The following is a 27,723-nucleotide window of genomic DNA, read 5'->3' on the forward strand; positions in this document are numbered from 1 at the left end:
TACTGGTGGCACACATTCCTGCTGCTGGTTTCTCATTATTCCGTGGAAGCACAGTGGTGGCACTATGAGCAAACATGCAGAGCAGAGCACCAGCAGAGGCAGTGAAGAAGAGGACTGCTCGCAAGTAAGCAATGTTTGAGTTTAAATGATTTATTTGGAAGAAGATGCATTCAAAGGGTTTGTTTGACCTCAAAGTTGTGCAAATTGTGATTCTATAAGAAACAATGAAAACAAAACTTTTGTTTGTTCACAAGAAAACTTCAGGGCACCTTTAAAGTCTTCTCTGTGACGCTCTTTTCTATTTTTGTTGACGTGTTTCGCCCACTGTTGTTGTTTTTGGCACCTCAGGGCCTCCATACTGCAGACTGAATGGCTTTTCCCCTTCAGGAGGAACAACAGAGGTTTTAAAGCAGGTTGCTGCTGCATTAGAGGCGCCGATATAGCACAGCTGAGTCCGTTCTGGCCCGGTCACTGAAAATAGATCTGTAGATCAACTGACTTGGGACGTTGCAGTCTTTGGCGGGAGGCCAGCGGTGAGCTGTAATGTGCTGTGAGCTGAGCTGGTGGAGATTAGCGCCTGTGAGTCAGTGATCGGGTGAAACTGCTTCCTACAAAACAAGAAACACTTTCATTTCTGCAAATCTCTTTATCAGTCTTAATTTGTATAATTGTAGTAAATATGGTTTCTCAGTTTTCTGAACTTGGCCTGCTTCCTGTGCTGTTCCCTCTGTAGTCCGACGCCTCTCACTTAAAAAACAAACTCAAAGTTGCCATCTTGAAAAAGACAAAACAAGTTTAACTACACCCCGCAGCACAAAACCATGTGACGACCATGCACATGCACGCATGCCCTACGAGCAAATCCATGAAGAAAAAAACAACAGAAAGCACTCATTTAGATAACAACTTTTATTGTTTTTCCCCAAAGACAAAAAATTCCAGAGTATATAAGTGTGGATTGTCGTTGAATGGTTGCTAAGTACTGCATGTCACAGAGAACAAAAAATAAATCCCTAAACTATCACAGTAAACATTAGAGAAATACACATACATAAAAATATACCTCTGAGAAAATTCATATGACATTTCCAAACAGCTTATAGTCAGGGCTCAATCAGTAGCAACGAAGACTCATGATCTGAACACATGCAGAAGAGAAAGCCCCCCCCCCCCCCCCCGACACCACTCTGGAACAGACGTCACCTTTCTCTGAGGTGTTACAGGTAGTATGGCTGACATGGGGAATGTAGATCACTGCTGCTTTACACATCAGGTTAAAAAGAGCTGAAGTTTGAGAGCAAGACGATTTGAATGGACAGCTTGTCACAGACAGAGTGGATTCTTTGGCGTTTTGTTCAGAGTACTAAAAACCACAAAACTAAAAAAAACCTGCACAGGTGTGTCTTTACTATCATTGCATATACGGTAATCACCTGTACCTCCACAGTGAGCTCGCTTCCTCACACAGCGTGGGTCTGGATCTGCACAGGACTGAATAATGAACATGGACACATTCCTCAATAAGACTCAAGAGTAAAAAATATTGACATTGCACTCTCCTTTAGGCACAAAAAGCCTCGTTGCCGTCGAGCTTTCAGCTGGTGAGGGACAGTAGTACTACTGAGAACTGTTCAGGGCTGAACTAAGCTTCGCTGGCCCCAGTTTGTAAGTCACAGGATATTTCTGTGATCTTTGAAATACCCAGAAGGTTGTTTAACAAAACTTAACACTGCTCCACAGATATTTCCAGGACAAAAAATAAAAACTAAAAACACTGTTTGCTGTATGAAAAGTTGCACTTCGTTTTCCTCATTTAAATAAAGATGGCAGCTGGATATTACATAGAATAAAAAAAGATCTGTATCAGTATCAGTTTGTCTGCACTGATCTTTAATGTCATCATAGACCAACAATCATTACCAGATAGAAAATTTAGCCTCAAGTGACAGATTAAAGGTTTGTGTCTTATTGACAAACAGACCTTTATCCAGTCAGAAGAGGATTCAGTTTCAGGATGATAAATGTTGTCAAACAACCTTTGAGGGTTTTCAGTGATTGCCAGATATTTATTTTTAACAGATGTTTAGCTTGACTTGAGCTTGAGAGGCACAAGCTGGGGCTAAAGCTTCGCTCGATTCAGACATGGTGTGTACATTTTAATGCAAAGTGGAGCTTCTTTTTAAACCTGACCATCTTCCACCAGCAGCTATTCAGCTTAGGACAAAGCACATGTTTGTTTCAGAGTGACATGTGAAGCAAACCCCGTCCTCACCAGCTCGCTAATAACCCCCACTGTCAGCCTGACGGCTGATTACTGCTCAGAGCAGGACAAGGAGCAAAGGTATTTGCCTCTGTGAGCCGGAAGCTTCCCTGTTCTGACATTCAACATGCAGGCGGCTTCCTAAGTCTGGAGAGACAGACAGGATATTTCCACATTTGTGGCGAGGCGGTTTTGGGCAGATGAGAGAGTGAAAAGAAACCCAGAGCGCGTGACGTGCTGGAATGATGCCTAAATACATCAGGAAGAAGTGTAAAGAAATGTTTACATGTGCTTTAATGTTAAATGTAACACATCAGGCTTTAACCCATCTATATTATGAGGCAAAACAACACTTTTTTTTGACTATACCAAACCCATAATTCCCTCTTTTAGCCCTACAATCACCGTTTGCATGGTATACAGCACACAAAGACAAACCAAAGTCTTTCCTTAGAAAAGGTTGAAGCCGTCAGAGGAGAGATATGCTGAATTTTAATGTAAAACACCACCTTCTCCTGAATGTCAATGGTTGTTTGTCTTGTTGATGGCAGCACAAAAAAAATAATGTGGCCAAAGGAGGAACCACTAAGCAGGGAAATAAAAAAGAAATCCCACGATGCTCGTGATGACTTAGTTCAAGCTATGCTGCTCCAATCTGCAGTTATCCTCAGGCAAGGGAGAAACCACAAGTCTTTAAAAAAAAAAAAAAAAAAGTGACACCTCCCAGTCAGTGATGAGGGATGTCTAAGGAAGAGAAGGGGTTTGTGTCAGAGCGAGACGTGAGGAAAACAGGCAGAAGGCGTGAGGGAGGTAGGGAGGGAAGGGAGGTGGGTCAGGGTGGGAGAGGGAGGTGTAAGGAGCTGGTGTGGCAGTCACTCCTCGTCTGAGCTGCTGTTGTCCAGAGAGTAAACCATGAAGGCCAGATCGGGCCGGGCTGGTACCATGGGGTTTCCCGGCTTCACCATCTCAAAGCCCATGTAGTGGAACGTCTTGATGATGGACACTGAGGAGACACGAGGACAGTCAGAGGTGCTCCTGGTGTCAATTTGGTGGTAATTTGTAACATAATATGTTGTGTCTTAAAGGCTGCTGGCATTGAACTGTGTGCCGCCTCCAGAGTCTTGCTGTCACAGTCAGGTTACATATATCTGTGCCTGTACAGAACCATGGACAAACTCCCCCTAAAACCACAAATCATTATTTTAATATCTCTATTTCTGCACATACCAGACAAACAAGATACAATGCGTACTGAAGTTAAGTACTGAAGCTTGAAGGTGAATTTTTCAGCTTCTGAGAGAGCTGTTAACGCTTAACGCTGCAGAGGCTGGCTCCACCAACAGACAACAAAGTTTTGCCGCAGGCCTCAGAACTCGTTAACCCAACCATGTCCACACACTACACTGAGCAAAAATCGTTACTATTGACTGGGGACCCGGTTAAAAGGTCTTCATATTTTAAAGTCAATGCACAAAAGCTGTGAGAAACCAAAACAAAAGAAGAGTATATGAACATTAGAAGTGCACTTACATCGATCATCTCTGCCTTTATGGAACCACAGGAACACGAAGTTAACTTTGAGCTTCTCTTCTGCAAACTCGAGCAGAGCGGTTAGCCTGGCGACACGAACACAGAGAGAGGGCCGGTGAACAAGGGGAGAGCTGATGACGCACATTTATTTTTTTCTCTTTATATAAGAGCTGCAAGTTTACATAATAATGCAATAGCAGCTGCGCAGCTGGCTGCCCAGGCGACTGGCTCTGTGCCCACAGCAGGCAAGGTTACTCTGTCCCAGCATCGATTACAGCCAAAGACAGACGATGAAAACAGAAACTTAATAGCATCCATTTTAATTTAGGGCGCACTGATGGCCTTTAAACATGATAACAGCCTCTCATGTACAAGTTAGACCCGTATAGTTTACACTAAATGCTGTTAGACAGGACATGATGGGATTATTTCTATTTCAACACAGTTTATTTGATACTGTGGGAAAACAATTAATCTTGACATAAGCAACGGCTGATTTCTGTCAAACATGCCTCATACTCGAGCCAGGACTAAATGAGAGAATTTAATAAAATGAAATCTCTCTTCCAAGTATCTAATCTCCCTGAGGGCTCAAAGGCAGTTCTGAAGCTCTCTGCAGTGAAATTCACAGCGGTGACACTGGATGTACCATAAATTTACTTAGCCTCCTCATAGCCCTGAGCTGGCGTATTTAGCGATCTATTAGCGAAGCAGCTAACAAACTTTGGTGAGCAACTTTTCAAACCTAAATAAGGGGAGAATTTGATATAAAGACGGATTTCTGGAGGACTTTTCATTTAGAAAAAGGTCCCCTGTTGAGAGATCACTGTAAATCAACAGATACTTACCCCTCCTTGCTCCCCTCCACCAGCGGCCCGGCAGGGATCTCCAGGAAGAGGCTGTCTTCTGATAGAGCTGTGTCCCAGGAGGCCGAGCGGCGCTCACTCAGCTGGTACTGGAAGCGCAGAAGAGAGGGGTTCTTGCTCACTGGAGTGGCCTGTGTCACCGTTAACTTCTCATCCTGGATTAGAATGGGTGCGACAGAAAAAGAAAAAATTGTTCAGTTTATCATATATTTGGCGTTAAGATTGATTTTAAAACTGTGTCCACTAAAGGCCCGGTCCATAAATTGGAGCTACACTCACATACATATGGGAAAAGTTTGACTTCTGAAAGAAAGCTTGGCATTTTGCCCTTTTCAGTCTTGTCTACTGTGTTAAAAGACGATGTCACTTTAAACTTTAAAAGCACAAAACAAAAAAGCCTTCTGCATCTGAGAGCGGCACTGATGCGAAGTAAGGAAGTGGTTGTAGTCATGCCACTTTCTTGATGAAGCACTATCATGTGTGCAGCAGGGTCTGAAGTCTTGAACTGTGAATGATGTGTGGTTTGACAAACCACATGGACCCTTATTATCTTACTGAGCTCTCGGTCTCATTTTGTCAGGCGTATGTTTTTGTACTGACAGCATGCGGCTGCTTAATGTGAGCTCTGTCTGAAAGCTGTGATGTATAAATTTAAATGTTGTTTAGTTGGTACATTATTTTATTCTTATTTTACTTGTATGTACTGGATCTGATGTGTCATAAATGCAACAGTTGTGTAAAAATGCATAAATACTGAAAAGCAGATGTGTAAATCAAGTTAAACTTCCTTGTCTAAAAGAAAATAAAAGTGAATGTACAGTATGCTTCTTGTACACAATGTTTCTCCCTCTGGGGACAATAAAAATTTCTTGAATTGAAAGTAAGCAAGAGTTTGTATTCGGTGACCAAATCTGATAAAGCCGTAACGTTACAGGGTTTTTTTGGCTCACTGAGGACAGATGAGGATGTTAATATGGCAGTTATGACTGATCTGGCTGATCCTAAATCTCTAATCCCCAGGGACAGTCACATGTCTGGGGTACAACATGACACACGTGCACACAGACAAGAGCACGCAGGAGTTTGTGTGATGATGTTTACAAAACACAGAAATTCAAAAGAAAATGTTAATAAGTTAATAAGTTCTGACTCATATTATAAGGAGGAAACGAGGTGAATGAAGGAAGATGATCGGTGGGACACAGATTAAAGGATTTTTAAGCTTTAAAAAAAAGAAAAAAAAGGGGGAACTTAGCAAAATGAGGCTAAAACTCAGAGTTTAGTGTGTTTAATGAGTCTGAGTGGTCGCTAAGGGACGAAGCGCTTAACAGTTATTACCTAAAGTGCTTAGAGCGAATAAGAGCAACACATGGCCACTTTGTTTCATCATCTATCTCAAAATAAAAAGTCTTTTTACAATACCAATCTGGGACAAAGACTTATCTCGTCCAACTCTCTTTTAACAACACTTGCAGTCCCAGTTTAAAGTTTTACAGTTTAACTTTCGCACTTTCCTACTGTTTTAAGGTGAGCAGCAGTTTGTGCAGACATCACCGGGAAGCTTTACAAATGTTGAACTACAGCTCTGTATGAAGTCGAGGACCGTCACCTTGTGTAGTAGCACGTAGAGAGAGTGATCCCTGACAGTCCCTCGCCCACCCGGGATCTTCAGTTGTGGGTGAGGGGCATCAGGAACACCACAGAGGCCCCGGAGACTGAGGGATGGAGCTGGGCAGCCGAGACCCCGCTAACCAGGAACTGAAAGGAAAAAGATGAAGCAGTGTTTCAGTGTCTCGCTGAATCTGTCCTCTACTTCCTCTAAAATAAAAACAGCTATACTGGCAAAAAAAGTAAAAAACTAAAAGTAAGATAAATTCATGTTTTATAAAGTAAGCAGGCCTCTCTAGGTTCTGGTTCACAGTGACTAGCTTGAATGAAGAGCTGTACTCAATGTGACAGATAACTACCAGCTGCGAGCCTGCCAAACTAAACTGTATGGACACTGTTAGTGTTGGCTGCTTCCAGAGCTGTTTAGAGTCCATCCAGTGTTCAAATCCAGGTCGGAGTCTGTGAGTTGATCTGTCCAGGCCAATTTAAAGGAAATGATTCAAGGCACGAGCCTCTGTTTCAGCTGCATCAGGACATTTAAAGCTACCCTGTGGTGTTTTTAACCGCTTGTTGCGCAATGCAGCAATGTTTTTCACATCATACCGTTAGTTTCACTTTATTCTGATGATCGTCGTTTGGCATCAATGACACACAGCAATGCACCAAACCAAGGCAGGGAAAAAAGAGCAAAAGAAGATAAGAGAAGTAACCTGGATGTAGACGATACAAATGGTTAATGAGGAAGGAGATGCACTCCACACGTTTGTTAGACCTCAAGGATTGCATTTTGGTGTGAAACACTGAATCTAAACCGAACTTTTGAGTGCTTACACGACAACTCCAACTTTAACTGGAACAGACAGAAATGAAACTGAAACACGTGGTGACGAATCCTGCTCTGCTACTGATGCAAACCTCTGGGCTTGTTGCCTCACTCACACAGTTTTATTTTAACTTCATTAAAGACGTTCCCATAATGAGCAAACTCAAGCACCTGTGGCAGCATGCTCCACCTCTACAGTATAGACTGGGATGTAACATGATTATACTGTTTACTCATTTGTAGGATCCCTTTATGTAATTAGCAGGTTTCCAGCAGTTTAGCCAGCCACTGATTAAAGTGTAACCTGGGACAAAGTACACAAACTCCTCCTATGTGACTTTAGCCCTGTGAGCAATATGATAATGTTTGCCTCAGGCTGAAGAATCTGCCAGTGGAGTTTCTAAAAAGTGAAAGTAGGACACCGATCACCTTAAACCTTAAGACTCAGTGCTCCAGTCAGTCGGGTCTGGTTGGTTATACATAGATTTGTGGCATTCATCCAACCCTGTACATAACAGAACAAAACCAATGGGCATGTGATATGGACATCAGCAACACTAAAAATTATTGAATTACTTCTAGGACCTTTCAGTCCTTTGATTCCTGAAGAAAAAAGTTTATGACGAGTCGACCACAGACAAAATAAAAGCCTTTGATTTCCCACAGCATGCACAGAGTTCTTGACGGGTTGTGCATGCGGTGGAAGGCATGTATCACAAACAAGCACATGATCTGTAAACACCTCTGCAAATAGCTCGGGAGGCTTTCGGGAACACACATCTTGGGCGTTTTGAGTTACGGCCGTGCGTCTCAAACCAGACATGATGGCAGCCGGCCGATGCTGCCAGATGGGCCTGAACATGAGGGCTGGGGATTCTCAGTCTGGCCCTGTAGATGAGGAAATACACAAACATGCACCAACTTTGTCCCCAAGGCATTCTAGCACCTTCACTGAAACCTGACATTCATATATCTGAAACTGTACCAGCTAGACTGACCTGTTTGTGGGTGAATACTGGGATACGAGTCACGTGCCACAGGAAAACATCAGCTGCATGTATCTGGTGTGTCAGAGGGAGGATCTGTGTCACAGCCTCCCTGCAGACTAGACAGGTAACCTGGACGACCTCATCTGCATAGCTACGAACCAAAGTGTGCAATGGAAAACAGAGCTCATCATGACCGGCCAATTCACTCCACAGCTGCGACAGCACGCACCCGTTCCCTGTCTCATCATGCCCCTGGTTGTTAACTATGCAGAGACAACACGTGAACTGTCCTGTTCTCCATGTTACTGTAGTGGACTGTCTGCTTCTTTAAATTCTGGTGATGCTTTATTCGAGTCAACGAGTTGTAACAATTAAAATGATTAGCTGCTTAATCAAGAGAATAATCTGCAGATTAATCAATAATAATCTTTAGCTATAGCCCTAAGAAGTTGCAACCATGGTAGAAAAATGCTCAATTACAAGTTAAAATCCTGCATTTAAAATCTAATGTAAAATCAAAGCAGAAGTACTCATTATGCACCAGAGCAGCTCCTGTCTGTGTCACAATGATATTACAATGATGCATGAATGTGGAAGCAGTAGTCAAGTATGAACTAATGCTAACTACTTCAATAAGTAGTTTAGGTAGTTTAATCTATAACAATACATCTGATTCTATATGATCATCATAGGTGTGTACAATATTACAATATTTCAATACTGAAATATGGATTAGAGGTAACAAAAACAGAAATACTTAGTGTATCTAAATTGTACTTATGTACAGTACTTGAGTAATGTAAACAGTGCAGTTCAGAATGAGGTGAATGTTGGCAGTACATCAATAAAACTAAATCTTGACAGCCAAGATTTCCTCTTCATTTAGTCCTCAGAAACAAAACCATTACAGACTGTATCAGGAACAACAGGTAGGACGCGGATGGAGGAACAGATAAGCACACTTGCCAAGATGTCAAGCTCCTCTTTTTCCATCTTCCCTTTCAGAGATGGACACAAGAACCTGTCCTTGATTGAAATGCCAGCTTGTTGTGAAAGACAACACTTTCGTCCTCTGACATTTCAGCCACACTCCAAGCAGCTCTCCCCACCCTCCCGTACCACGATGCCACTCTAGCTGGAGCAGCCTTTAGCCCCCCCGATAGGTTGTGAGGTCACCCTAAAAACAGAATATGGGTTATGTTTTTAAAGGAGGTTGGCTTGATGGGTGACACAGACTCTGTGCAGCAATGTGAAGGCCGAGTACACTCACAAGCCTGGACTGTGTTAGTATGCCGGTGAGGATTTAATCATCTGTGTGTTGCAGAGAGATTCAAAGATGCCAAGTGCGTCATCGTCTGATTCTCCCAGTATGGGAGAAAGCATGTGTGTATGCAAGATGAACGCTTCCACTTCCAGTTTGCTCTTCCTGAGCTGCGAGTTGTTTTGAGAACTGATTCAGGTAAATTGTTTCAGGGCATGAACGACCTGAGTTGGCCAGTTTCTGAGCAGCTGAAGTTTGGCTGTCAGCCAAGAAAGGCACAATTCAACCAAAACAGGAAGTGCTCTGGTAGGTCCTCCAAGAAGACCAAAGCGCAACCAACTTCTAACACTGTAATTACCAGCTTAGAAATGGAAAAAGACTCAACACAAACCCAGATAATCAACATAAACAAACTTATTGGCCCCCCTTAAAACCTGTGGCAAAGATGATTTAGGTTGGAGACATAAACAGCACATTGCTGTATGCAGGAAAGTAAACAGAGGGTCCTCAGACCTCCTCTGACCCCTGGATGTTTGGCAGAACAGCGTGTCGGAATAGATGTCGAGACAGAAACAGGAAAGACACACGTGCTCTGAAACCTGAGTGTGGTTGGACATATCTCTGTCAAAAGCCACTGCTCTGACCTCTGCAGCCAAACAGTGACTGTTCACGGCTGGTCAGGCACACACTGCACTTGGGCACAACAGCTCTTTGAACTAAATGCCAAGGTCAGCATGCTAATGAGCCGGTGAATGGCAGACCTGTTTACCACGAGCATCATCTTAGTTTAGCCTGATAGAATGCTAACAATAATTAGCACCAAACACAAAGTACAAGTAAGGATGACGGCAACCTCATCAGTTTTGCAGGGATCATTACTGCAGGTAATACATTTAGACAAATTCAGTTCCCTTATGATTGTGCTAGATGAACAGCTAATGGATAACCTAAGCTCTTACAGTTCATCATGAGGGGAACATGAACATGTGCACCAAATGTCACAGCAATCACCTCATAACTGTCGAGATTTCCATTAAATACTAAAAATGTCAACCTCACTCGAGAAAAAGACAGACAGGGAAAATCCAAATAAACAGGCATCGCAAAACTGTACGTCCAAACTACAAAAACAGACAGATTTGTTCAGTAAAGAAGCAAAGAATAAACCCACCAGACTGTGCAAAAAGGCAGCACTAATGTGGAGTGCATGGCAATTTTAAAATCACCCCTTACAGAGACACCCACCCAAACACTGGCTCACTGTAGTTTGTGGAATCCAACATGTGCAAAGTGCAATTCAAGAGAGGCTTTGTAAGTACAGGCACAGTTTGGTGAGCTATAATCAAAAACACTTGGAGGGAAAATGAAAACAATGACATCTGCTTGTGTTCATTCCAGAAAAAGCAAAGAAAAAGGTAGCAACAAGTCCGTGTAGCTGGCATACATCGTCTCATCACACTGGAAAACAGTGCCCACACACTGACAGTAAAAGGTCACTTTCTGAATAGATAAGAAATTGATTAGCACCTCTTTCCTCAGTCATCTGTGATATTAAACTAAATATCGTGGGCCAAAACAAAAACAGCAAAGCCTCTCACTTCAGAGGTTGTAAGCAGGTTTTGCTTTAACTGATTTCTACGTCAACTTTGGCTGAATTTCTATGGAACCATTAAACAAACACAAGTTCAAAATTGAATTACTAAAAAGATAATCTCCACTTGTGAAGAGCCTGTTTGTGGGTGTTTTCCCCAGTGGAATGTGTTAATTTCAAGTCTGCCTGCAGCTCACTTGTAGGCGCACGCTAAAGGTTTGTACCACTGTCTCGCCTGCAGTCAACTATATGAGCTGTCGATGCCATTTCCAGATGCCAGCTGACACTGGTTGGCAGTTAATGTTTTGGTTACCTTCCAGAAAACTTTACATGGGTCTGATGCAAACTCTTCCAGCAAGGAGATCAGTCTCCAGGTCACTTACAGGGGCACTTACTTACACTCAGGTAGCTCAAGTTAAATAATCCAGCCATTTTTTACTACATAATACACATGCATGCATGCACGCATGCGCACACACACACACACACACACACACATTCCATTGACGCATGAGAAGTGAACCAGTGAAGGGGGGTGGGGGGTGGGGGGGGGGGGGGGTTATGCAACCAGGCTGATGTAGGCCATTTGATGCCTTCAGCTGACAGGGCTATAACAGTCAGAGAGCTAATACAGTCACTGCTCTGGCTCTCTGCATCAATGGAGCTCTCCCTCTCTCGCTCATCGTCAGATGGTAAACACGAAGCGGACAACAGCAAGGCTTATGCCTCTGATTGTGTACAGAGGAAAAAAAAACAGACAGGCCACAATTTATCCATGTAATTGCTCATAAAATGATGTATTGTGGGATTATCTCACGGCCAGTTCTTAAGTAGGAAAGAAGCAACGCATAATAAACAGACATAACACCATCACAGCAACACCAAATCCCTATAGGACCTCTATAGTGATGCAATAGGACAAACACCCAGTACAAAATCAAATACAGTAGCTTAAGATTACTACAAAGCCACTACTGGATTGCACATGCATGCAGTAAAGGTCAGAAATTGGAAAAGCCAAGGCAATAAAATGCAGCCTTGTTCAGTACAGTATGTACTATGGGGGGAAAAAAAAACCCTACACTTAGCAAAACTGTAAGCAAGGCTGCGATTAATTTTAACATTTATTATCGATCAGTCTGCCCATTATTTTTTTTTGATTAATGGCTCACTTTAGAGTATGTCAGAAATGGGTCAATTTCCCACGTCGGATGATTTTAGGTCATCAGAGACACATCAGTATAAGAGTATATGGTGGTTGGTAAGTTCCAAGAAATTACAGTGCAGAAATGCCAAATGTGCGTTTGATGTGTAGTTTGTCTTCCAGTCCTCATCATAAATATATGGTATCAGACATGACTTTAAAACTTTCAAATATTGATATCAGTCAAAAAAAGCCTTTTTTCCTCCAACCAATAGATCAAAACTCAAAGGTAATTAATTTCCCATGATAAAAACAGAACAAAATAGCTTATTCCTCACAGTTATGAAGCTGCAATTAGCACATATTTACATTTTTTGCTTGATAAATGACTTAATTAGCCAATTATCAAAATTCATGCCAATTGATCCTCTGTCCCTCAACTAATCCATTAATTGATTCATTATTTCTGAGCTCCAGTGGTCCTTGAATTAATTTCTGTAGTGCTGTTGCCAAGTATTTTGCTAATCAATAAATCACTAAAGCTATTTATCAAGCGAAAACGTCTACAGTTTGCCTATTTCAGCTTCTCAAATATAAGGATCTGCAACTTTTCTGTTTCGATAAATAATCGATAGTGAAAATAATCACAATAATACTTGGTTGAGACCCCATTACTTACAGTATTCGAACCAACAAGAAACAACTTGCAGCTTCCCGAAGACACATTGGTACTTAGGAAAGTTTCCTACTTGGGATTTTAACAAGGCGTTGTAAAGGGAAAAAAGGTGAAAACAGGTGAGCTGGAGACGTTCAGCAGCCTTTCAACACCTCTAAAATGAGCAAAAGTTTATTTTGCGTCAACTTTGCACAGCCATGATGCGTTCAATGCTTCTTTTTTCTGGCGTTCACTCGGAAAAAATGAAATCGTGTCTGCTGGATGTTTAACTTGGCAGCTGCTGCCTGAACGCATCTAACTCTGCGTGTAGGACAGCCTGCTTAGTTTTATTTAGCAGTTGTTTTCCTGCTGTTTTGCGAACTAACTGAAATAAAATGAAACTATCTCAACAAGCCCGACTATCTAACTTTACTTCAAACTGAGACTTCACTAATACGGACAACTGACATCCGCGGCAGCCGTTAACGTCTGTTTTGTTGATGTTTCTAGAAGAATATAAGCATCCTCCTACCTTTCCTCGGTGTTCAGCATGATAGCTTCGAGGAAACACGGGTCTTTAGGTCCTTTTTGACAGCTTAAACAATTACTATTCAATAAAACCTCAAAAGGAAAGTTCACCATTCGTAAATTAAGCTGAACGCTTTTGCAGTAAAAGTCTTTAGAGGGACTGTTCGTGGGAGAGATGAGCCTGTTTTCAACACATCGTCTGCCAGCTTTAACTGCGGTGTACGGCGGCACGCAGGAGGCTTTATAGCTGCAACAAGGCATCATGGGTAACACACACCAGGAAGTGAGACTGTTTTTTACAACCGCCCATAAAGTAAACAAACTGGTTAAAACTCACATGGAAGCAATCACAACAACATTTATTTGATATTATATGTTAAGAGTACCTTCATTTAATCACACTAAATAGTTGTTTTAATTTTTTTGTGACACTTTCTTGGTCGATTTTCAAGCCTACGTTTTAAAAGGGAAGAAAGTAATTTACACTGGAAACCTGTTTCCAGTATGTGCTTGTTTGGTGGTAGCCTCTCTTAATGTTACAATTTATATACAACCCCATTTCCAAAAAATGTTGGTACACTGTGTAAAATGTAAATACAAACAGAATGGCCAGGCAAACAGAGTTTTTTGTTGTTGTTTTTTTTCCATGGAAAATGATCATTTTTAAAAACTCTGGTCAAAGTGGAGATTTCTGAAAACACCGGTTATGTGTTGACATGTAAACTGGGTTAAACGGCGTTTTATGTTCCAAAACGTGATAACATGCGACTGAAAATATGTGAGCGACCTATGTTTACACTCGCGCCCATAGGTTTGGCATAGTTATGATGGCGCTCGACGGCGGATTTAGCCGGGTTCATGTAAACGACAACATTTTTGAAAACGATGTTGTGTGCACGATGTTATTTTTGAAAATGGAGGGGCGAAAATATCTGTTTTCCAAAATACCCTGCTACGTGTAAACATAGACTAAGCCTGTCTGGGAGACTTTATAGCCAATCATGTTACTCACCTGCTGCCAGTCAACCTAATTAACTGTGAGATGTTCCACCAGAGGCCTGTACCATAAAGCTGGATTACGGCTTAGCGAGATAACTTCAGGCTTAACCCTGGCTTTTTGGTACCATAAAGGTGGCTTACTTTCTATCGGGCTACGTTGCCGTGGTAACCTATGCTGAACACCTAACCTGCTCCGGAGCAGGATAAGTTCAGGATAAGAGCTCAGCAGGTATAAAAGCCCCACCTACTGACCAATCAGTTCTCTTGGAAAATGGCCTGTCCGTTTTATGAGACCCCGGTGGATCTTGGTGCACAGCTTGTGCGAAGAGCACTCAGGCGCGAGAGAATATTTAGAGATCGCTGTAATCCGTTCGAATTGTTTGATCAATCACTGTACGAAAGGTACAGGTTTTCGGGAGAGGGGTTACAATACATCTGTCAGCTGCTGGAGCCTTACATCAGTAATGTAACGCACCGCAACCACGCGCTGACAGTCCCGCAGACAGTGTGCATTGCACTGAGGTTTTTTGCCACAGGTAATATATTTCTTAGTGATGTTTGTAATTATTATGATGTCTTTAAATCCCTCGTTGGATGGGTTACAAGCAAGCCACAGATAAAATGCCATTAATCAATTATTTGTTTAAGTAAATCATGGATTGGTTCATTCATTCATAGGTACTTCTATGTATTCTGTTGGCGATGCCGAAAACCTCGGGAAAAGCACAGTATGTAGAGTTATTCATAAAGTCGCGGGGGCCCTGACTGAGCTTGTCGATGCATTCATGGTGTTTCCCGGCCACCTGCCCACGCAGTGCATCAAAGAGGGCTTTTATGACATCGCAGGTAAGCAAGGTTGATGTGTAATTTGCATAATGTAGACTAAGCCCTGGGATGTTTGCCGTTGTATATTGTATTGTATATAGCCTCCAACATGTAGGCCTACATATACATATGCTACATGTATAAGATATAGCAAGCGTACTGACCACTTTGAAGTATATTTTTATACTTATGTTTGATTTGCTCCCATGTTCTCTTTGCTCCACTCGGGTTGCATCTGAAATAATAAGGCTACAATCACATGCCATAACGAAAAATTTCATATACACATACATTTATGGAACACACAAATGTTATTGTAGTCAGATATACAAGTGCAGTCATAGTGGGGAAGTAATATTATAATGGCACTAACTTACGCATTGACACAGTCGGCGATTTTTTGCCAGCAATCCTTGCGCCGTTTGGCAGCTGCAACTGTGTTGCTTTTTGCCTGGATCATTGATTTGTATTCCATCCATCCATCCATTATCTATACCGCCTATCCCTTTCGGGGTTGCGGGGGGCTGGAGCCTATCCCAGCTACAATGGGCGAGAGGCGGGGTACACCCTGAACCGGTCGCCAGCCAATTGCAGGGCCTGATTTGTATTCCGTATTTATTAATTATTATTGTTTGCTCCTCCGTAGTGAAATATGCGGCTCGGGCTGATTTTTCCATGTTTGCGATTGGTCGCATGCAGCAAACTCCGCCCTTTTTATGTGAGCGCGCACAGATCTAGATTGGACAAGCCTGAATTGAATTAGTGAGTTGATAGCCGGCTTTATGGTACTGAAAATCCGGAGGGCGGATGTCTCGTTAAGTAAAGCCAGATAAGTAAGAGGAAGCCTGGCTAAGTTAATCCAGCTTTATGGTACAGGCCTCAGGTGTTTTCTTTCAGCATTCACAACTTTTCCAGCCTTGTGTTCCTACTGTCTCAACTTTTTTGAAACACATTGCTGGCATCAAATTCTAAATGAGGATATAATTTTCAAAAAACAGTAAAATCATATCAACACCTGATATGATCTTTGTGCTACTTTCAGTTATAGGAAATATAGGAAATATAGGATTTCGTTGTTCTACAAAGCATGAACAGAACCAATAGATAAAGTGTGTGACAGAATTAGTATATCTATGTTGTGTACAGTTAAAAAGAGGAAGCATGTACAGATATTGTATTTGTGGTATTTCTACCTTCATTTAAGCAAATGTTTTGAATACTTTTTCAGTCAATAAACATTCCTTGGCCTCGCTGTTGAGTATTTTAGTTCAGAATACTCTGCATTATTTCCAGTGATAGTGTTGTCAGGTATGCTATGGATGTATTAGTTCTTCGACCTGAGGCACTGACCTACTTTTCTAGATTGTTTCTCTCTAAATCAGCGCTCTCCAGGATTAGCTGACTTGGGTGTTCTGCAGAAAGACCCTCTTTATTTTGTCAATGATGTTGCCAACAGGCAATATAAGTACAGCCAAACCACTCTCAAAACAAATTTTACACATAACACTCCTTAGTCTGGCCCTCAGTGCCTGAGGCCCCAAACAAAGCTTTTTTCAGCTAATAGGGTACTTTCTGCTTCCCTTGGGCCGTATATTCCTGCTTCTCTTGCAGCTTAATTGTCATCCATGCTTCAAAATTGTTTTTATCACTTGAAAATGATATCTTTAATACTCTCATATAATGAATGCCTCACTGGATAATATGTTAAAATGTTGGGGGGTTTTTCTACATAAGCGGTGCACTGTTAAGTTTTGCAAGAAACATGTCAAATAGATGCCTGAGATAAAGAAGTAGGAATACAGAGTGATTTCTTGTATCTGATTTACATTGCAGCTGCCATGGTAACACTGTCGTTACTTAATCAAATTCCCACTACTGTTACTGTCGCTGGTGTTTTTGTGATGTGACCACTTAAAATGTCTGGTGATAATCAGGGAAAAGAAGAGAAATTTATCCTCCAAGATAAATACAGTAAAGGAAACACATGCACTGATATTAATTCAGGGACATGAGGCACTTTTGGGGGTCAGGACCCTTAAAACAGCCCCAGGGACCCTGCACTATGGTTGACCTTGACCTTTGACCTCTGTGAAGGAAAAAATATGTAGGAGTCAATGTGAACGAGGGAGAACAATTGGGGAAAAACAGTTTGATACACCTCCTTGCAGTGACCACAGAGTCCTGTTCTTCCTCTAAAACAGTCCGACTGTCCCTCAGCTCAGCTTTTGGCCCAGACTGTCATCTTGAATCTGAACATAGACCCTGTTACATAAGGAGTAATGGAAAAGATCTCCTGTGCCCAACAGATTATCAGATTAGTAACAAGATAGCAGGCCTGCTACTTGATCCTGGCACATCACAGCATAAATGTTGCCGGTCCAGCTTGCCTGGGTAAGCAGGGGACAGGGGTCATTGCCACCCGCCAGCCACCATGGAACAGCACCCTCATGATGTAACAGGGAGTGAAATCCTCCAAGGGAGCCTGTGTCGTGTAAATAACAGCAGTGTGAAGAGTGGCTTACAGCAAGTTTAACAGCAGAACAAGATTCATTTCTAGTCCACCATTTTTTCTCTGGTAATGCATACTGGACATGAATATCAGTGCTAAGCCTTTACTTTGCAGAACATGTCAGATAACTCAGAGGTAGAAGATCCTCCATAATTTGTTTTCATCTCTTGGGCTACATCTCCTCCTCTGTGAGTGATAGAGACTTACTGTCGATAATTAAGGTTAAAGATTATTTCCAGGATTTACCTCCTCAGTGCACGTCATGAGACGAGACAGTGTCCCAAACATTCATGCAAGGATGAGGACCTAACAAAAGAACAGATGAGACACAAAGGGATGTAAAGATTGGATTTGGAGGAGGAGAGGAAATCGGGGGCAAACAGTCAGAGCAGCCATTTAGGTAAACGACTGCCCTTGAGCAAGCGTTTAACCTCTGACAGACATTGTGCCACTGGAAGAAGACTCTTTATGTTCAACAGAAATGATCATAACTTTGAACAGAGGGTGCTGTGAGCGCATTTCTTTTCAGCGAAGAACACGTGAAGTGAAAACTGCCGTATTAGTTTAAGGTTTTGACATTAATTTTGTACATTAATGCCTGCTGACAGTTAACGCTCTGTCTTATCCTCCACTAAGATAAAACTAAAATAAAACACAATAACATAGAATATAAACTTAAAAAACATACTAAGTGGCACAGTTATGAAGGTCTTTCTCAGCCCTTTACTTGTTTTATATCATTACAGTATCTGCAATACAGACGAATACGATATGAGGAAAACATGTTCTTACAAAACATGACTGACTAATAATTTGAGTGCATAGTACTAACAAGCTCACACTTGCATGGGAGTGGTAGATTGATGGTTTTTTCTTCTGCAGGAGAGTCAGAGCATTTTCAGTGCAGTCACACTGAGACTGCCAAGAAATACTGAGAACAAGGTCAAATTCTTGGCCTCATTATTTGTAATGCAAAGAAATGTGCTGAGACATTGTTTCCTTGCTGACCTATATGTGTTGTTTTCCGTCTCAAACTCTGGTGGACTGCTGCTGTTCCCACATGACAATCTTAAAAACAATGAGACTTCAGTTTAATTTCATTCACATTTGTTACAATCAGATTCTTTAGATTAGTACTTAAGTTATTATTGGTGACAACAAACATTTCTAATGGAAACAAATAAACAGTGCAGTAAAGGACGATTAGACTGATTAGTGGATTAGCACATATTAGCAGAAAATGGCAGGATCCAGCAGAGCTTGAGCAGTTTGTATACTGTATGTTTTGACCTTATATTATAACAGTTTACAATGTTCCAGTGCATAACTCTTAAATGTTTTAAGCACAAATTGGTTTTCACTTCAGTTTTACCAAATAATATTCAGAATATTCCAGAACAAGACAGAGTCTGAAGCCAGGGGAGCAGCTCTATGAGGCTGTACTTGCTAGCAGGTTTTGAGCGAAATGCTAAAGTCAGTGTTCACAGTGTCAGTGCTAACACGCTGACATTTAGCTGGTGGAAAGTTTGCCATGGTGACATTCCTAAATTAGCATGTTAGCATGCTAACTGTGCTAATGAGCACTTAACACGAAGCGCAGCAGATGCCCATGAAGTGCCATTAGTACAGCTATTTGTCATCAGCAATCATAAAGTATTACATGAATTAAAATTTGAACCTGATGATGGCGCTAGATGGGTTAGGAATCAAGAGACTTATTACAATTTATCCTGAGGGAGGCATTGAAATATATACCAAATTTCATGGCAATCCATGCGATAGACTCAAGACTTTCAAACCTCAAATATCAGCCTCATGGTGGCGCTTAAGGTAAAGTCAGAGGATCACCAAAGTCAGAGGGCATCATCTTCTGTGGACCATGAATGTCTGAACAAAACTTCCTGACAATCCATCCAATGGTTGTTGAGATATTTCAGCCCTTTGTGATTGCAGCAGATGTGCGGCAGCAGCAGAAAGCAGCAATCTGAACCCGGACTGAAGCTCAGGTGAACACTGAGCATCATAGTTTCAGGACAAACTGTCCCTCGGCTGCCCTTTATGAACTCCAGCACAGCGTCAGAGAGTCCAGATGAGATGCTGGCTGAAAAACAAAACATCTCTCGAGTTTCAACCTGTCGCCTTGATGCTGTTTGAGACCAACACCGCTGACCTGGTATTTCGTTTTGTCTGTCGATATCCTCGCACTGAAGACAAAAGACAGATCGCGTGAATGGCACGGGACACTCTATCTCTGCTTTGAGGATGAAATATTCAGCAGGAGCTCGGTGGACAATGAGTCTGAAAAACTGTTGCCTGAAGAGCGCCCTTTTGTTGATGCCAGATGTTGATGTGTGAGGATAGAAATGGGTCTAATCGGAGGTGTTATCAGTCGTGTAAGAGAGAGGATGAGTCGAGTTATGTGTCATTTAAATAAAGCATAATAGTCTCAGTAAATATGTGAAGTGCACTCAACAATAAAACTACATTCACACTGCAGGCCGTAGTGCTTTTTTTTTTTGCTCAAATGTTATTTGACATTAAACTACTTAAAGTGCTTGGATATATGACTATTTTCTGCCAATGTTTTGAATCTCTTGTGTCTAAAAAAAAACGTAATTTACTGGAAGTTTTGCTTCCTTGTGAAGCCACATTGGCTTCCTCTTTACATAGTTGATTGCCCTTGATTGGATGGTGCTTTAATTGTTTCCTTGCAAGCAAATTACACATTCCTAAAGTCTTTATTCACTTATTAGCTAGCAAACTTAGGACAGAGCTTCCTGCTTTGCCATGTGAATGCCATGGAATAATAGGAAAAATTTGTTCCAGACTGGGAAAATTCACGTGAACATCCTCTCAAATCAGCAAAAACTTTGTTCCATGACTTGCTTACTTTGACATCATATATGCAGACACATTTACGAAAGTAAGGGTTTGGTTGATGGTAAGAAACTTTTTATCAATTAATGTAGTGCATATCAATTTCTGTTCACATGTAATTTGTGGGGGCTGCACGGTGGCGCAGCAGGTAGTGCGCGTGCCTCACAGCAAGAAGGTTGTCAGTTTGATCCCCGGGTCAGGCGGGGCCTCTCTGGGTGAAGTTTGCATGTTCTTCCCGTGCATGCGTGGGTTCTCTCTGGGCACTCCGGCTTCCTCCCACAGACCAAAAACATGCTCATTAGGTTAATTGATGACTCTAAATTGTCCGTAGGTGTGAGTGTGAGTGTGAGTGTGAATGTTTGTTTGTCATGTGGCCCTGCAATCGGCTGGCGACCGGTTCAGGGTGTACCCCGCCTCTCGCCCATTGTAGCTGGGATAGGCTCCAGCCCCCCGCAACCCCGAAAGGGATAGGCGGTATAGATAATGGATGGATGGATGGATGTAATTTGTGGTATGGTAACCGTTAGTTGCTGTCCACACACAGGGATCTAGATTAGTTAGAAAAGGTATTTATCACACATTGTCTCTGTGGCATTGGTGTTGTTTCCACGTTGTGATTTAAAAAGCTCATGAACACACCAAATTCAGAAGAATGACTTCCCGAACGAGACCATCTGAGGAGTATATGAATGCAGCATAATTTCAAACATACTCATCAGAGTCAGAATCAGAATCAGAATCAGAATCAGAAAAAGCTTTGCCAAGTACGATTTTACACATACGAGGAATTTGTTTTGGTGAGGTTGGTGCATGACACATCTACTAAAAATAAGCAATTAAAAAAGTAAAAATATAACAAGATAAATATATATACACAAGTCTGTTGTTTTTGTTTTGGTTTTTTCCAGAAGCACAGTCTGTGTTCCTGTATTTATTGATAGCTGGTACAAACAAGTCCTGGCTACAACCATTTCTTAACTCTACAGTTCACATTTTTTATGGCCACAGCTCGTCCATTTCTTGGAAATGTGTCACATATTGGATGCTGATGTCTGCTGTGGTCTTAATTCAAATAGAGGCAGGTCTCTGAAATGAACTCTGTTTAAGTGACAGTGATCTCACAGTACAGCCTGCAGGTGCACAGATCAGATTTTAGAAAACATCTTATCCCTGCTGACAAATAGAAATATCTTATTTCCTTGTATACATTGTGTGTAAAAAACATGCGTGTAACACAGGGGGAAAACATCAGAACTGGGGCAGCAACTTCTGAATATACCTTTCTTCAGGTTTCATGCTTGCAGCTAAAGTATCTCCATTACAAAGTGCCAGAAAGAAAAGAGGAACACTGAAGAAGTGCTTGTGTAGTTTTGTGTGTCGCCTCCCACATTCTGTGTGGTGAAAGGTTGATTTACACGTGCAGCTAATCACAACAACAACAGGGATGCACTGGAATTCATGTCCAGGATTCCCATATTTCCCCACTTTGTGTTTTCATGTCCACTGGCATAAATAACTGTGGTAATTGGGCTCTGTGCAGAGAAGAGTTGGGATACAAGCAGCCCATCTTTGCCAAAACTTCAGCGGAAGTTATGATGATGACAGTGATTGTTGTGGGTGAGGTCCTCGTCAACAATGGAGCCGGGCGTGTGGGCGTCGACGGGAAGGACAAATTGTCCGCTTTTGTTCTTCAAATGTTTTCAGATTGTTTACATGTACTTTTAGAAGTCGCATGGCGGATGCTGTTCTACAGAGCATGTTGTCTGGGGGCTGATTAACAGGCTGTGGATGAGGGTTTGTAGATGCTGTGTGGCTTTCCACTCCAACTGCTACCCCAAATACTCAAATAATAATGCAGATCATCATTGTAAAATATGTCCAGATACTTAGACTGATTGCGGAAAAACGGAGAGGAAAAATCATCACACTTTGGCAAAACTACATTTGGTGTGAGTGGAAATACTTTTCTCATCAAGTTTAACCTGATGCCATGCATGAGCAGCAAAGCTGACTGGTTACAGTGCCTCGTGGTTGCATGCCTCCACCAAACACTCAAGTTGCATTTACATCCATGTCTGTCCAGATAGCACATGTAGTGAAGACTCTGAAGCAGTTTAATCAAAGAGTATTTTTGTCAAGAAATACATTCCACTGAATAAAGTCCAGTGAGAAACATGCTGTCTGTGCAACATATGAATTTGTCACAAATGGGAAAATAATCTTAAAATAATCTCTAGTTTATTTTCATATTTCTCTCAGTCAGAAATGAAAAAAAAAAAAACAAAACTTTAAAAGCTGCATTAGTAAAGAAATGCTTTTGTAGGTTAAAGTCTTTCTGTTGAGAGGGAAACTGTCGAACTGGAGCTGACTAACAGTTGCAGACTGTTGGTCACACATTGGCACTGTTGGTCAAGTCTCTTGCACGTGTGTCACCTTCTTTGTCTCAGGAAGCTGCCCTCAGGTGATAAAACTCACGCGTGCTGAGTTCACGTCAGAGAGTCCTCATGTTCATACTCAGCACCTTTCTAAGCTGATTGTCTGTCTGTGATGCAACCCTGCAGGAGAGTCTCAGTGTCCTGAGAGTGTGCCCTGCAGCTGACTGGATCTTCAGACACATAATCCCAGTCTCTGCACATCAATTAATGACAGTCTGCAGCAATATGCAGTATGAAAAGTATGGAAAGACCGAGAAAACAGTCAAATTTGAGCACAATTTAATCAATAGGGTTAAACACTGTAATATTTCATGTATTATAAGAGCCGCTTCGGGCACCCAATCATAAGTCTTATTGTGAGCATAGAAGTTAGATGTTGCACGTAGTTTTTCCTCATAGAACAGTAGCGGTGGACTGTTGGACTATGGTCCTCTCAGGGGGGCGAGGCAGTCTGCAGGAACTAGTGGGTAATCTCTCAGCGGGCCTCGTATCTGACTGAGATATGTCGATGTCTCAGTGGCCAACAGAGCTGCTCTTTCTAAAAGAAGCTCGTCTTGCCCCTCAGCTCCGCACTTTATTACATAAGTCCTGCTGTCCCATTTCCATCCACCATATGACGTGCACCACGCGGAGGAGACTTTTAGTGTAAAAATCACAAGTTACAGCTCCTGCCTGCAGCATGCAGGCCCATAAATATTGGATTAAAACACACACACACACACACACACACACACACACACACACACACACACACACACACACACACACACACACACACACACACACACACACCTACAGGCTTTCTTCTCCATATTTCTCTCAAAACACATTTCAAAATAACTTGACTGTCTGGCACAGTGGTCCATAGCCTGAGGAACTACAGTATGATGAATATTTCATACTCTTACACAACCCCCTCAATTAGCTAGTCAGCATAACCCAGTGCTACTGGCATTACCCGGCTACGTGAGACCAGCAGGAGTGCAGCAGCACTTTTATTGTCTCTAGCACAGCACTTAAGAGTGTCCCCACGCCACAGTGTTTTATCACATCCCCAAAAATATGCATCCAGGCTGGGGGGAGTGACTTTAATTAGCCAAGTACTCTACACAGAGCATACAGAGCATTAAGGCCACCTGGTCTGTACAGAGCAGGTGGAAAGCTGTTATCCCCTGAGATTTTACTTATTAATTATATTTTAATCCAGAGGCAGAGAAGGAGATGATGGAGAGAAGATGAGGTAAAAATGGATTTTAAAGTTTCAGGACAATTTATTAAAAGTGAAACATGGAGGGGAATATAGTATGAGTAAAGTTTGACTTTATAGTTTCATGGCCCAACAATATATGAGACATTAAGCTGTAGATCAAATGCATGCAAGCACACGCAAGAGCTAATTATGTACAATGACTGGTTTGGGAAAGTTGGGTAATGCCTACCAGCATTTCTGGACTGTCTCCATTTAAACTAAATGAATGGCTGCTTGTGGCCCTTTGTATATGTCTCATGCACTCAAACAAAGACTTGGAAGAGATTTTCCCTTGTCACAGTCCATGTTAAGGTAAAATTATCAACAACAAGAATCTACAGCTGTTCAGAGGCTGACAGACAACTTTCTGCTCTGACTACATGATAATCGAAGAAGAAGAAGAAGAAGAAGAAGAAGAAGAAGAAGAAGAAGAAGAAGAAGAAGAAGAAATCCCTTTATTTCTCACAGCAGGGAGTTACAGGGAACTGCACACGCCATGCAAGTGAAATTCTTTCTCTGCTTTTAACCCATCCTGGAATGTCGTTCCTCCGCTGCAGACCAGGAGACCTGCCAGCTGACAGCGGTGCCTGGGGACCCAGTTCCTTTCGTCACCATTGGTCAGGTGGTGATCTTCTTGCATGTTTTTAGTGGAGGTATTTTTATGGAGGATCTCCCAGGTGAACACGGGGAGAACATGCAAACTCCACACAGAACTTCTCTTGTGCCACCGGTGATGATGCTAACATGCAAATTTTAGCAGGTATAACATTTGCTCACCATCTTAATTTAGCTTGTAAGTAAGCTAACATTTGCTAGATAAGAAGTCAGAGGATCACTGAAGTCAGTAGGCTTCATCCTCTGGGCACCATGAATATCTCAACAAAATTAAATGACAATCTATCAAATAGCTGTTGAGATATTTCAGTCTGGACCAAAGCAGTGAACGGCCAAATGACCAGCATTCCCGACCCCCAGGTTAGAAAATACTCTCTTATGGCATAAAATTAGAGGAAGCACTGCTGCTCTCTGACCTCCAAGCTTGACCTCACCCCTCACTGGAAAATGTTCTCACTGGTTATGAAGATATTCCTCTTTCTACCCTTAGAAGTGCATTTATGTTGCTAAGTTCACATCATGCATGCGCACGTAACTGTAGTGATGAGCTTCAGAGAAGACACAGGCACACGGTCTTTCACGTAAATCCCATACTAGACAATGGAAACCTGACAGAGCCGGCCTAAATTAGCCCACACTCTCAGTGGCCTTGTTGCACCGTCTTCCTGTTCAGAGCAGTGAGCAAGCAGTAACTCTGGAGGAAGGGCAGGAGATCGTGGGAACCCGGCGTGTCACCGCAGCCTCGGCCGCGGCCTGAAGAAAGCTCCATCAAGAGAACAACGTGACAAACTCTGCAAGCAGCAAAGGAAACTGGAGAACAATGAAGGAATGGATGTGACACCACTGCTCGACTATAGGTCTGGGTGGGAACCCAAAAGTCTGTTGTACTGGAGTCAGCGCTTGGCTTTCTAAAACTCATTGACAAAAAACAAGGCCCAGTTCCCACGGTGACCTTTCCCACGCCGCTGCTGATGTTGTATATTTATACTTCTCTTGTCAAACTGTTTCCCCTCTGACTTGTACACTGCATGTTTGTGCTTCCTTATCTTTGTGGACGTGCTTTGGCTGTCGTTTTGAACTTGATCCAGGCTCCCGTTCAGGCCTTTCAACCTACAAACATGCTGTATATTAAGTCATTGGTTTCTTCAGCAACATGTCTATTGTAAGAAACTTTCCTCAGGAACTAAATTAAGTCTTGGGGACATTATTATACACCCAAAATGTCCCTGCTCAGGGGCAGTGCTTGGCAAAAGTGAGGGACTTTGGGGGTGGGGCCTGTAGCACTGAACATATCTGACTGGTCGAACACTTGCAGCACTTCACTTTAGCCACAACTTTTAAAAATCTGCATCCATAAATGAGTTTGTTTTTTGTGGTAGGAAGGAAGATGATGCTCATTGTACAGTCGTGTGGAAAAATTACATAAACATACATAAAAAGCCATAGTTTTTTCACACATATACCTATATGCCCAATCTTTCCAGGTGTTTACACCACACTGAAAATGCAGACAAGAACAGGATGAAGGAACTTTGTAGTTCTTTGAAAAGTAATTCCTGAGACTCTAAGTTCTGGGTACTTTGGGTGGGATCACGGTTTTAGAGTTCTATTTGCTTTGTAACCAAGCATTCACGTTGTGAACGTGATTGTTCACACTTGCCGATGCAACTTCATGGGAATAGTTGACAAAATTAAAAATGAGCAATAAAGCCAGACTTTAAAGATGAGAAGAACATTCATATTCTCCATTCACTGGAGACTCTCATCAGGAGAAACACATTGCAGGTATGGATTGTTAAAAACCTAAACTTTTCATTTGAGCTCATCACTTTTCTGCTGCCAGCTAACTTTGTGCTGAGTTTTGGAAATACAGTGTGTACTGCAGCATTGGATAGTATTCAGCTATTTTGATTTTGCCACATTTACTATATTTTTTGGAGACATTTTTCTCAGTTTCTCCATTACTCTGAACTGCATTTGGATTGACACTTGTCACTTATTATTGTTTTTACTCTGGACCTTAACCAGAACAAACCTGAGACATAAAATCCAACACAAGAAGTCCAAGCAACTCTCCACACACATCTGAGATAGAATTGTGTTTGGCTCTGATTGAAGCTCTGAAAAGGCCCACAGCAGCATAGTGAGCCCCTTCAGGAATATGAAACCACCACAACTCCAGAGCTTGAAATCCTGCCAAACAGTAAGTGAACAAGAGGAGCCCTGACAAGTAAAGTGAGGACTCCAGAGGCTGGAGAACCTGAAAGAAGGACAATCTGTGTAGCACTCCACCATTCAGGTCTTTGCTATAGAGACACTGAGAGAGTTGAAACAGAACCACAGTACACATGAGCTCAAACTGGGGGGAAGATTCAAATTTCAGCACCACAATGATGCAGAACACAAAGAAAGACAGCGCTGGAGCTTAGGGACATGTCTCTCAGTGTCCCGATGAACCCCAGCCAATGTTCGAGTTGAACCCTGTGACCAGACATCTGCTGCAGTTCATGCAACATATGATGCTGATCGAGTCTGACAGAGCATGGAGGAAATTCTGCAGAACGAAGAAATGAAGAAGAAAAGAAAAAATACCTTAATACAAATACATATGAAACTACAGACATTTAAAAAAAAACGATTCAAAAAGCAGCGTTCGTTCTTTTTGGCCTCTTCCAGGCAGGACTCCACGACTATCTGAAAATCATACACATGCTAAAGCCTCATAAAGTTGTTAGCAAACAACTACTTAGCTGTTTACACATCCAGCAGACATGGAGCAAAGAGAGCATTAGGTTAGAGTAGTGTTTGCAGCCTCCCACACACTCTTCTTATAGCTCTGTTTTGGTTTCCACCAAGTTAGCTTTTAAACGCTCCAATATGTTCACCAGCAGGTTCCTAACTTTGTCCGTCTGTGTGGTTTTTAGAGTGTTTCACTGAAAACAGCTGCCTGCGGTGCTTA

General features: G+C 42.0%; 1 protein-coding gene across 1 annotated transcript; it reads right to left on the minus strand.

Moving 5' to 3' along the window:
• Positions 1-891: 891 nt before the first annotated feature.
• oaz2a (ornithine decarboxylase antizyme 2a) lies at positions 892-13,455 on the minus strand. Its single transcript, XM_070972747.1, is given in 6 exon segments — positions 892-3,263; positions 3,791-3,876; positions 4,639-4,811; positions 6,266-6,346; positions 6,348-6,414; positions 13,260-13,455. Coding segments are annotated over 6 exon segments (648 nt in total). The 5' UTR covers positions 13,370-13,455; the 3' UTR covers positions 892-3,132.
• Between the last annotated feature and the right edge of the window lie 14,268 nt (positions 13,456-27,723).

Source organism: Chaetodon trifascialis, chromosome 10, assembly GCF_039877785.1.
Source record: "Chaetodon trifascialis isolate fChaTrf1 chromosome 10, fChaTrf1.hap1, whole genome shotgun sequence".
Taxonomy (NCBI): domain Eukaryota; kingdom Metazoa; phylum Chordata; class Actinopteri; order Chaetodontiformes; family Chaetodontidae; genus Chaetodon; species Chaetodon trifascialis.